Here is a 12,281-nt window from a genome sequence, read left to right as displayed (position 1 = left end):
CAACTTAATCACCTGCATTATTAACTTTTTTTTTATTGCTTACAGTAAAACAGGTCATGGTCTTAAGGCTGTTGAAACAATTTAGTACCAAGATACCAACTGTGTGCTCTGAAAACAGGACTGGCAGCCCCCTTGTGATATTTACATGGGTTAGGATATTCTCATGGATGGAAAATAACTAAGATTTCAAATCCAAAATATGGGACAAATTACAGCTGATCTTGCCTAATTGTCAGCCTCAGTGAGCCTTCCTTTCCTTTATCTCTACAGAAATTTTGTAGAAAAATGGTGAGGACAACCTAACTTCTCAGTCCTCCTGATGCCAGTTTCCCATTCCACTTCTCCAATGTTGTTTTACAAAGGAAGGAGACAAGAGAGTGTCTTTTGAACTGCATAGTCAAGATCCAGTAAAGACCAGAGCTTCTTGATGTTAATTCATTGCTTGAAAATCACTGTCTGTGACCAGACAAACTGAGCCTGGAGTTTTAAATTGTCCTAGTCTGCATGCCAGTTGCTTCCCTTTGTCAGTATATTTCATCATGCTCTCTTTTCTCCTATGGCAAACTCCATTTGAATGAAAAACTATCTTTCACATCTTGCTATAGGAAAAAATGAAAGGCAAGAACAAGCTGGTTCCTCGTTTGCTGGGTGTCACCAAAGACTCGGTGATGCGTGTGGATGAGAAGACCAAGGAAGTGTTGCAGGAATGGCCACTAACAACTGTGAAACGCTGGGCTGCCTCACCTAAAAGCTTCACTCTGGTAATCTTTTTGTATATATTCAGAAGAAGAGGAATCTGTGTGGCAGGGATAAAGGAAGATGGACTTGTACACAGAACAGTTTCTTTGATGTAACTTGTTCTATCTGTAATTTTCTAGCATTATACAGTCACTGAGTCCTAAACTAATAAACTGGCCCATATTGGTGTCTAGGGTCTATCTGATTTTGATGTTTCTACACAGACCTGTTGCCCAAAAGTACTGTTTAAATTTTTTCAAAAACCACTGTTTTGATCAGTTCTGTGCCTAACCACTAAAACAGTTAAGAAAACATTATTATTCACACTTGCTTAAATCCTTAGTGTTTGCCATTCATAATGCATTTTGTGACTTGCAAGATATGAACACAAAGCTAGATTGTTCGCTAATACATTTGATAAGTATGGATTTCAAGAACTTTCATGAATGTGATGATTTGTTAATTATTTGGTCTATAAAAGACCACTGCAACAAGTATTTTGGATATGAGGAGGTTGTTTAAAGTGGTAGAGCAAGAGGCAGTGGCTAGAAAATTATATTCACTTTAATCATGTGCACATGATTTCCAATTGCATGGGTGATAATGTTTTATAATAAAATTTGAAAGACTTTTCTCCATTCTTCAGTGACTGAGTTTGATAAAATCAGACTAAGTATCTCTTGGTCCTCTGGCATTTCAATTTATGAAACATCTCTGATAAAGCTGCATTTAAAAGCATCCTTCCCCTCTCTTCCCTCACCCCCCATAAAGACTAGTTTAGAATGTTGGACCAGTGTGATTTACTATTGAATATAATAAAATGTTTATACAATTTTAAAATTGAAATTCTCTTACTTGTATTTGATACTGTTTATTCATTTATTACTTTCCATTTTCAAAGAGGTTGTTTTTTTTTTTTCCCCCCCTCTTCAGGATTTTGGTGAATATCAGGAAAGCTATTACTCAGTACAGACCACTGAAGGAGAACAGATCTCTCAATTAATTGCAGGTTACATTGATATCATCCTAAAGAAGGTATAATTTTAAGATAATGTGGTAAAAATGCAGTAAAAATCACTGTACAGCAGTGCAAAATTCAAATGTGTGCAAGCTGCAGTTTTCTTTCTCTTATGAAGCCAGTGTTGTGTCATAGGTTTTGATGTTACTTTTTTTACCTTTAAGTAATACAAGCTTTTTCTCTTTAACTTAGGTGAGTGTTTCTGGAAAATATACAGGCTGTTAAATAGAGGGGTAGTATGGGTCAGGCTCAGTGCAGCATGCCTGGGCTTTTTTTTTTTTTTTTTTTTTATTTTTCCTGTCTGGAAGGTGAGCTGCTGCCTATGAGTGCGTATCCAGAGAAGAGCTTAAAGCTTCAACTATGGATTTTAAGCTATGGATGAAAGTGGTGAATCAGGTGGGAAGAAGTGATCTTCTGGAAGCAGCATTTAAAACTACATTAAGGGCTACACAGTAGTTGTCCAGCAGCTCTTGTATATAATGCATCAAAGCTGAGAAAGTTTTTTGGCAAAACTTATGTTGCTTTAAAAATATTATGATCAGTAAAGCAAAGAATTATATCTCAGTTATGCAGAAGGAGGGATAAAATCTGTGTTTGTGAAGAGGCTAGACTGTCTTGGAACTTGATTTTATGGAGCGTGCCTGGCAGGAGAGAGGAGAGGCTGATATGCATCTCCAGCATTCAAAATATTCCCAAGTAAATAAGCTCAACAGCAAAAAATACCAAAGTTGTTGTTTGACAACAAATGTGGAGCTGAATGGTCATACTCTAAATATGTTGTATAGAAAAGTGAGATGTTTCAAATAGTACTGGTTGCTCCTTGACAATTTTTTTTCTTTATTAAGGCTCAACCGAACTACATTATTTGCTGTAATAGATTTGAATAGTAAAAAAAAAAAAAATAGAAAGCTAAGCAGCTCAGAAGAATTTATTACCTTTGTTCATGCAAACAGTGTAGGATGTAACATCACATGTTATGAAATCAGAGGTTGAGGAGGATTGCCAGAATTCATCACAGCACGTGCCTTTTCTCTGAGGCTGTCAGTCTCAGATTTAGTAAATAAACTGCAGGTTTCTATAGATGGTTTAAAACTTGATTCTAGCTGTTAAGCTTCAAAAGGAGCTTTGCTCTCTAGTGCCAAAGGACAGCAGCCTTTCTGTCTTGATAGATTACAGATAAGTGTATTTCCACTTCCTTCCAGGCCTTTGTTTTCTGCTTTACAATCTGCTGACACAGCCAGTTTTAAAATGAATAAATTATGAACAGGTTAAGTGATAAACACGCATGATGCTTCATAATGCGTATGAGAAGCATGCAGTTTTCAGTTGTCAAGCCCATGTTATCTCTGTGACGCATGCCTCAAAGTATCACAAAGGTTTATTGTTCTTAGTTGCCTAATGTTAATTATTGAGTGTTTTGGACTGATACAACTTATTTGCTCTGATGTGGATTTTTTTTTTGCTAAAGTATTATTGATGCAGTGCTCCCCAGCCTTCAACTCCTCTTGTCCCGCAATTTTAGGTCATTAATCATTTGAAAGCGAATGATGAACTTGAGTAATTTGTACCATTTTTAAATCTAGATATATTTTTTTACTTTGTATTAATATGGAAGAAAGGCACTATCTTGACTAGAAATAGGCGGTTTCAGTCCATGTAGAAACTCAAAGTATAATAGTAAGAACTTATTTGAAGTAAGTTGTCGGGGGTGTGTGTATGGATGTGGATGTGCATGAGGAGTTCCCATTAAATGTACCCACCGTCGTAGTGGATGTTTCTCTATTTATACATAGATACAGATATTCAGACTACAGATCACCTAACAAGGTGGAAAGCAGACAATATCTTTGATCACGAGTCCAAATTGACTGCTTTTACAAGGCACTACTTTTATAACTGATGATTGTTATTGTTATTTCTAGTGATTTAGACTTACTTCCTTTGTGTATATTCTCCTCCCTTGTACCACTATAAAAAACTACCTCAAAAAATCAGATGTGCAAACTGTCAGAAGCTTGAAGTAACTATGGTAAAATAACTTGGATACAGTATTAACTGTGTCGCCTCTCCTATGGGTATGTATTTCCTAGTGGTAGGTAGTACCACATAGTAAGGTTTCAGGATGCTAAGTGTGACTGACAACTGAGTTCTAGTTAACTGAGCCACTCTGATGTTCCTGAGTTAGAAGAGCATGGGAAAGGGGATGGTACGCGTCCTATTTATGCTGGGATTTGCTGTTGTTGCATATCACTCTGCCCTCAGAACGTTTTTTGTTCCATGAGAAAAGACAGTATCTCAGCACTTTCTCTGTACCGCTTTGTTCAAAAAGGCACCAATAGGCTTTTTCCTTTATGCACTTAATCTGCTGGGGCTTAAACCTGGTCTGTTGGATGCTGAAGGGCAGCTCTTCTGAGGTGGAGGTTTTATTGTTACACACTGCCAAAAAGTGTGGTGTTCAGCACGGGACAAGACTCTGCAAATTATTTGACTAGGGTTCTGATAAACAGCAAAGAAATGGTGGAGAGAAGCAAAAGCAACACATGTTGTTTAACTTTTTTTTTTTTTTTTTTTCCCCCTTTCCCCCTCCTTCCAGAAACAAAGTAAAGATAGATTTGGACTTGAAGGTGATGAGGAATCAACCATGTTGGAAGAATCTGTTTCACCTAAGAAGTGAGTGTATACAGCAGGAGGAAATGCTCTTTATTTAAAGAGTGACACCTGCTAGCTGTGGCAGCTTTTTTTCAAATGAAATAGTATAGTTATTATTATTAAAGAGTAATTTTCCACAGGATATTTTAATAGAAGGAAGTACTGTCCCCAGGCATTCAGCAGGCTCCTAGCTTCATATGAGGATTGAAAAGCAGATATTTGTCTCTAAAATTGTTGGTTAAGTCAACCAGTAGTGGTACCAGTTTGTGGTAACTTCACTGTTGAACAAAGGAACTCAGGCTGTGATTCAGTAAAATGCTGGGGGGTGAGTAATCATGTAGAGCTGAAAATGTTGTATTAGATTTTTGGTCTTCATGCAAACACCTAGGATTTGCAAGATTTTAGTTGCTTGTGTCTGCTAGGTCCATGTTTCCCTAAACTTCACTTCTGTCACTTTAATTCTATACTGTGTCGTGAACAGAGCTGGCTTATTTCACCGAACCACTTAAGACAAACCGATCAGAGGTGTGGTGTGGGTAGAGGTAAGGTTTAGGTACTTGTAGGTCAGGCTATGGTTCTGGTGGGAGGGTAATTGAATATAGCAAAAAGCAGAACTGTAAAGCTGGCCATACTCTTGAGAAGAAATATTGAATGTTTCCTTGCAGTGAAGGGGTAGAGATAGATTTGTGACGTTATAAGCTGTGATGAACCGCTCAGATCTCCTCTTAGAACTCTAAGGATGGCAGTGTCATCAGTGTGTATGTGAGAAGTCTGTTTGATTTATTGTTAAACGTACAGTTTATAGGCTATAGACTTGTTAGATGTTTAATGTGGCCTTATGTGAAATTTCAACTCTTGACAGGTCACACAGGTTCAGCTGTATTTTCTTTTGGCAATGCCCTTTCCAAATCGCTTCCAGAATATACTGTTAGCTAAGCACTGTGCAGAGAAGCCCAGAACTTGTAATAGATGAATACAAGCTTTTTCACAGTTGAAATTACTTTTTTTTCCAAAGCAAATGGTTGTTTTTAAAGCCGGAATTTCTGTCAATGCTTCTAGGTGTTGAAGCTTGAACCGTATTTAAATATGAGCAGTATATCTAGTCAAATGGTTCATGACCATGGATGACAGTAACTTTAATATTCTTGAAAGCGTCCTACCTGCCAGCCCTTTATCTGATAGGCTGCCAGATTATTAGCAAGTACTGTGTGTGCATGTGTGTATCAAGAGGGAAGAAAACATGTTAGTTTTTATTGCAAATCAAGGGATTGCCTGCAAAAGGCATCTCCTCAGGGTTCATGCTTCTATTTTCTATTGATCAGCCTATAATACAACTGAAACAAAGCAGTTGTTATGCCATAAACCTTGTTCTGGTTCCGTCTGTCGTGAATCTTAGAAGGGTAAAACCATTGTACCACATATACCAAAACTGCACATTGCCTTCTTTCCTTACTGCCTGCTTGTTAGTGCTGTTAATACTTGATCTGCCAATATCCCCAGATTAATTTAGGTTGGGTTTTTTTTTTTTCCTAATATGCTAGGAAAAAAAGACTGTAAAAGACTGTTTTCCAGTTTCTCAAAATGTTGTGAAATGCAATTTAAAATCCTAAAGGAAGAACATCTGGTAGGACTTGATTTGCAGGAGCTAACTAATTCTCCCTGTGTTGGATTTTTCTGTTTTCTTTTTTTTTTTTTTTTATTTTATGTTTTTGTTTATTTGGTTTGTTTTTTGTTTTGTTTTTGTTTTTGTTTTTTTTCCCTAGATCTACCATCTTGCAGCAGCAGTTTAACCGAACAGGGAAGGTGGAGCATGGCTCTGTGGCACTACCAGCTGTTATGCGTTCAGGGTCCAGTGGCCCAGAGACTTTCAACATTGGCATCATGCCTTCTCCCCAGCAACAAGTCACAATTGGTCAGATGCACAGAGGACATATGCCCCCGCTTGTGAGGAACCTTCTTGTTTTGTATTTGAAACTTTTTTTTTGCATTTGAAACTTGTCTGTGATGCAAGTAGTCAGAAATAGCCTGTTATACATATAACTCAGAGCAGGAGGAGGATATCGCGTATGGCTTCCTGGCTATCCTACAAAACCTAAGTTTTGAGCATTGCTGAAATATTTAGAGTATCACATTTTTACTTATTTTCTCATTTTCCTTAAAGCCAGCACTTCCAGCCTTGTGTTTACTTCTAAGTAGTTAAACTAGTGTTCGGAGATCAGAAAAAAAAAGAAGTTTAAAGACTGGCAAAAGTAAGCAATTTTAAGGAAAAAAGCTTACATTTAGCTTATCACTAGCCCACTAGTTTATAGTTTTTTAGCAGGCATAAAGCTGATGCTGAGTTTTTTCATTTAAATTAAATTAAAGGCCTTAACAGGCTGTAGAGAAGATATATGATCAATGCTTAAAACCACGACATAGCACTAGAAGTGTAGTATGTGTAGTGGGCCTTGGCTGCTTGCCAGACGCCCACCCAGCTACTCCTTTACTCCTGCTCTTCAACAAAGGGATTAGGAGAAAATAAAATTAAAAAAGCTTTCTCTCGACATAGGTCATCCTTTTCTGACATTGGTGTGTGCAGGGTTGTTTTTTGACCTTTTAATTCTCTTTACCTCTCGCTGACATGTGGTGTTTTGCCTTTTCTTAATGACGTTTTCCCAGAGATGCCACCAGCTTGGCTGCTGGGCTCAGCGGTGTCCTGTGGTGGGTCTGGTAGAGCAGTCCGGAGCCAGCTGTGCCCAGCATGAGGCCCCTGGCCTCTTCTCACAGAAGCCACCCGTGCAGCCAAAACCTTGTCACAGACATCCAGTACAGATAGCTGTCCTACTCTACCTAAAACTCTTCACTTTTATGTTAGCTTATGCATATTGATGGCAAATTAGTTTTAGAATTGTCCTTGGTAGGCTGTTCCAGGAAATCAATAATGATATCCTAGAAGGAAATTCAGTTTTCATTTTCCTAGATTGGAAGTCAATAAGACAACTTGGTGTTTTTGTGCCTGTCTGTTGGGCATTGTTTGATCTGAGGAAGTCCAACATTTCATAATGTGTGCAAGTACAGAGTATAAAATGGCACAGGCAGCAATAAGACTGAGAGAAGAGTGTTAGAGAGCTTTGCTTTCTCCGTTGCACCAGGGAAAAGCTAGCTATCTGAAATGGCCTGATGAGGTTGCTGGGTTGCTGTCTCTCACTGTCTCTTCGTGCATGTGTACCATCTGCTTTTGGAATAACACACAGCTATTTCATTGTTTTGCCTTTCAGACCTCAGCTCAGCAGGCCTTGATGGGGACTATTAACACCAGTATGCATGCTGTTCAGCAGGCACAGGCTGACCTCAGTGAAGTTGATAACCTACCACCTCTGGGGCAGGACATGGTGAGTTCTTCTAATCCCTTATAGAAGTGGATCTTAACGCTTTGGGGTGTTTACAGATCAGTTTAGTCATTTTCCCTGGGTCTAAAGTGATATCTCTAAAGTTTTTTAAATGAGATAAAAATTTTGTGCTCTCTTTAAGGAATTTGTGTAGTGTTCCACCTCACTCTCATCAGTCTTCTGAGATTAGATGTGGCAAGCTCCCTTTGCAAAGCTGTGTCTGGAATCCTATTTGTTTCATGCACATAAGTACAATTAAACGCAGACTGTGGACAGTATGGTGGGAATGCCTGCCTCCTGGACACTTGAAAAATGAGAACAACATACAATTCTGTTGGTTTTGATCCAGGTTAGGGCAGGAGGATACATCCGGAGACTATTGCTTTTGGGGGACTGTCAGTCAAGGGTTTAGCCTTCATGGATGCACTGTTAGTGGCATTTACCTGTGACAGCAATTCTGTAGTGAATGGTTCAGCAAAAGAAAATGCTTACTTTCATATTTCTCTTTAAGGCCTTAGTTGTTGTCCTGTGCTTCACTGTTAAAGGTTCGTGGAGGAACAAGAGATTGCATAGTATCTCTTCTCACAGAACCTCACAGCAATCCTTAATTCTTGTTTTTGTTATTGCTTTTCAGGCATCAAGAGTATGGGTTCAGAACAAGGTTGATGAATCAAAACATGAAATACACTCTCAAGTTGATGCTATCACTGCAGGAACTGCATCTGTTGTCAACCTTACAGCAGGTGAATTACAAAGAGCAGGGTTTCCTTGCAGTCTCCTGGTTAGTTATCAGTCTAATTCCAGTAACATAGGGACTGAGTATGGGGCAGCTGGAGAAAAATTTTCTTCAAAATACCCCAGTAGCGAAGTGCATTGACGTGTGGAACAGGCTTTCTGTCCTTCCCAAGACAATTTTTGTATCTTCAATTTATCTTGAACTCTAAAGGTACGACTGTTGATGAAAATAAAATGTAACTTGCTTATTCAGCAAAGTAAAGTAGAGAGTATGAGGTTCCTACAAAAAAGCATTATTGATCCAACAGTTGTTAGACAGAGATTATGTGTTTATTGACAGTGATTTTTTTTTTTTCTTCAGCAAATTACAAGTTGAAGGAGCTCTGAATGGGTGAAAGGGGTCAATACTGTGTTACCTTGGGTTTTTCCAGTGTTGAAAGAGCTGAAACTGTGGACTTCTCAGCAATTAGCATTGAATGAAGAGAAATTACATTAGAGGATAAGTTCTTGTAGAAGAAGAAATGTAGAAATTGGAAAAATTATAGCAGTCTCTAATTTTATTTTTTTTAAGTGATAAAGAAATTACCTAGTAGGCATTGCTTGGCTATCTTGAAGTGTCTCTTGTCTCGCACCAGAGTTTGGCTTGTGGTAGCTACCTTTTTTCCCTTTTAACCACTAAAGCATTCTAATCATGAAAAACATTTTCTCTGCAGGGGACCCAGTTGATACTGATTACACTGCTGTGGGATGTGCAATTACAACCATCTCTTCCAACCTCACTGAGATGTCTAAAGGTGTGAAACTGCTTGCTGCTCTCATGGATGATGAAGTTGGAAGTGGAGAAGACCTCCTGAAAGCTGCTCGAACGTTGGCTGGTGCTGTCTCAGACTTGCTGAAGGCTGTGCAGCCTACTTCAGGAGAAGTGAGTAGATGGAAACTTCTTAGGTTTCCTCTTTCAAGTGCATGACTTTGGCTTTTTGAGACATGTTAGCTTCTAAGCCTCATCTGCTCAGTGCCACATAGTGTCCCTTGTGCAAGCAGTTCTTTTGACTATTTCTTATTCCTTCACCTATCTCTGTCTTTATGCCTTTAAGTCTTGCACCTTGATATTAGGATGTTCTGTGTTATATACAGAGGTTAATTAATTTGTGTAATAAGTAGCTGATTTATCTGGCTACTATATTCTCTCTTAGAAACGAATTGACTCAATTCAATAGGAAGTGGAAAGATACTCATGCATTATTTTTTTTGTTACTAGCTTTGTCTACTTTGACAAATAAAATGAAAAGTTAATTCCTCTATTGCAGTGTTCCAGAAATGAGAGTAGTACTGACCAGGATAGACTGTCTTGATCAGTCTGTTATGAGTTGAAGTCTGCAGGTAATTTGCCTTAGATCTCTTCTCTTCAGGTATTTATGTTTTGAAGAACATGAAATCTCCTGATGTTTCATACCATATTGACTGGAGTTATTACAACAGTTCAAGTTCTTCAAAATTCTTTACATGTTCTCTGGGAGCAGTTGTACGTGTGGAAAACTAAAGATTTTTTCGAAGTCTTTCTGTTGCATAATTTTTTTAACCATACTGATGGCACACTAATGCAGAAGTTCCTTGAGGAAATTTAAAATTCAAGTAAAGCTCCTTTTCTTTGAATTAATGTATTTCACTGTTACATTTTTCTAGCCTCGACAGACAGTTTTGACTGCAGCTGGAAGCATTGGACAAGCAAGCGGGGAGCTACTGAGACAAATTGGAGAGAATGAAACAGATGAAAGGTTCCAGGTAATAAGGGGGTTGCTTGACACTGTCAGAACTGTGCAGCTTTCTAATGAGGAGGCCACTGTATAAAACTAGGCTTCCCAAAGTGCAGTTAGGAACTGCTAGATTTGAAGTTTCTCAGTGCTAATTGAGGTTAATCCATTATGAAATTGTTCCTAATTACACAATCTCAGAGTGCTTGTTTCATAGGAACCCCTGCTCCATTCTGTGCATCATGCAGATGCTTTCTTGCTTCATGGAGAGATGTTTGCACTGTGCTCCCCTGAGTGTTTAAAATACATGGCTCATGCTATTTGCATACTGGTCAGACTCTTGCTTTTCAAATTCTACTCTGCTTTTTACTTTCAATCCTGTGTTCACCACTGGTTTCTTTTATGGCAACTTTCAGTACCTCAGAGTTGCATGCATTAATATCTTTTATAGCTTTCCTGTAGGATTTGTAACTGTTATTCAATTTTACCAGTAGAAAATCTGGCATGGAAGGCAAGAGATCTGCTAATTTGAGATACCCTGTGACCTGTTGATCTTTAAAATACTTGACATGGTGTCACGCTTAGTATGTTTGAATTGTAGTTCCCATTTGCTTCAGTTGCAGCAGGGTGCGAGTTGTATTGCACAGTGCCAGGTCAGATACAGAAAATAAGGAACAGCAATCAACTTATTTTTAAAAACTGTGCCTGTCTTCACTAAGTATGCCCTATCAGATGCAAGATTATAACCTGAATGCCATTGGGATTTTGTGGGGAAGCACTGTGTTTTAAAACCTGCACAGGCTGTCATAGTTCAGCCCCGATCGGGACCAGACTGCGCAGTCTCTCTCTCACTCCCCCCATCCTTCGAGAGAACAGGGGGAGATGATATAAGAAAAATGGCTCGAGGTTTGAGATAAGGACGGGGAGAAATCCTTAAAGTTACCGTTACAGGCAAAACAGAACTGAGAACGAGAAAGGGAACAAGATAACCTCCCCCCACCCCTCCCTCTTTCCAGGCTTAAGATTATCTCTACTACCTTCCCCCCAGCCCGAGCGGCACAGGGGGGAAGAGGGAATGGAGGACACGGTCATCAGTTCATCACGCGTTGTTTTTTGCTGCTACTTCATTGTTGGGGGAAGAACTCCTCGCATTCTTCCCCTGCTCCTTCGTGGGGTCTCTCCCACGGGCCACAGTCCTTCATGAAACTGTTCTGGCGTGGGTCATCTCTTCCACGGGGTGCAGTCCCTCTAGAACAGCTGTCCCAGCGGGGCCTCCATGGGCCACAGCCTTCTTCAGGCACCTGCCTGCCCTGGCGTGGGGTCCTCCACGGGCTGCAGGTGGATCTCTGCTCCTCCATGGACCTCCATGGGCTGCAGGGGGACAACCTGCTCCACCATGGGCTGCACCACAGGCTGCAGGGGAATCTTGGCCAGGAGCTACATTACTGCTCCCCCTCTTTCTGAACTGACCTTGGCATCTGCAGCCGTTCCTCTCACAAGAAAAGTTTTTCACAACAGGCTGGCAGACGCCTCTCAGGATCCTTTTTGCATCTCATTCACATCTCATCTCCTCTTCACTTCTTGCAGCCAGGCTGGGCCAAGTCGGGCCCAGTTGGCCCCCCCCAGCGGGAGGCCAGAGGGTGAGGCCTGCAAGGCCCCCAAGGCTTGTGCTCTGGGCCTCTGCCCCCACTCAGCTGCTTCACATATTCTCCTCTTTTTTTTTTTCCTGTTTTCCCCTTCTTAAATACGTTATCGCAGAGGCGTTATCACGGAACATTCTGTTACCAATCAGCTCGGCCTTGGCCAGCAGCAGATTCGCCCTAGGCCCGGCCGAGTCCCCTGAACAAAGTGGAGCAACTTCTAGCAGTTTCCTACAGAAGCTGCCATCTTAGGCCCCGCCTCACCAAACAAAACCAGAACACAGGCACACAGACAGCTTCAGTCCTTGCCCTTCCTTATGTTTCACTGTCTTTGCAAGCTAATGACCTATTATGCCATGTATTTATGAAGAATAAATGAATG

The 12,281-nt window shown here is 40.0% G+C and overlaps 1 protein-coding gene across 1 annotated transcript in view; it reads left to right on the top strand.

Moving 5' to 3' along the window:
- TLN2 (talin 2) overlaps positions 1-12,281 on the top strand; it is a 184,594-nt gene that overhangs the window by 92,383 nt on the left and 79,930 nt on the right. Inside the window, exons 11-18 of the mRNA XM_086756871.1 lie at positions 606-761; positions 1,672-1,773; positions 4,350-4,426; positions 6,169-6,349; positions 7,663-7,776; positions 8,408-8,516; positions 9,222-9,430; positions 10,192-10,290. Coding sequence (XP_086612997.1) covers positions 606-761; positions 1,672-1,773; positions 4,350-4,426; positions 6,169-6,349; positions 7,663-7,776; positions 8,408-8,516; positions 9,222-9,430; positions 10,192-10,290 — 1,047 coding nt within the window. The remainder of the gene's footprint in view (positions 1-605; positions 762-1,671; positions 1,774-4,349; positions 4,427-6,168; positions 6,350-7,662; positions 7,777-8,407; positions 8,517-9,221; positions 9,431-10,191; positions 10,291-12,281) is intronic.

Source organism: Chlamydotis macqueenii, chromosome 12 (assembly GCF_036417535.1).
Source record: "Chlamydotis macqueenii isolate bChlMac1 chromosome 12, bChlMac1.mat, whole genome shotgun sequence".
Lineage (NCBI taxonomy): Eukaryota > Metazoa > Chordata > Aves > Otidiformes > Otididae > Chlamydotis > Chlamydotis macqueenii.
This window is presented reverse-complemented; position numbering and strand designations above follow the sequence as displayed.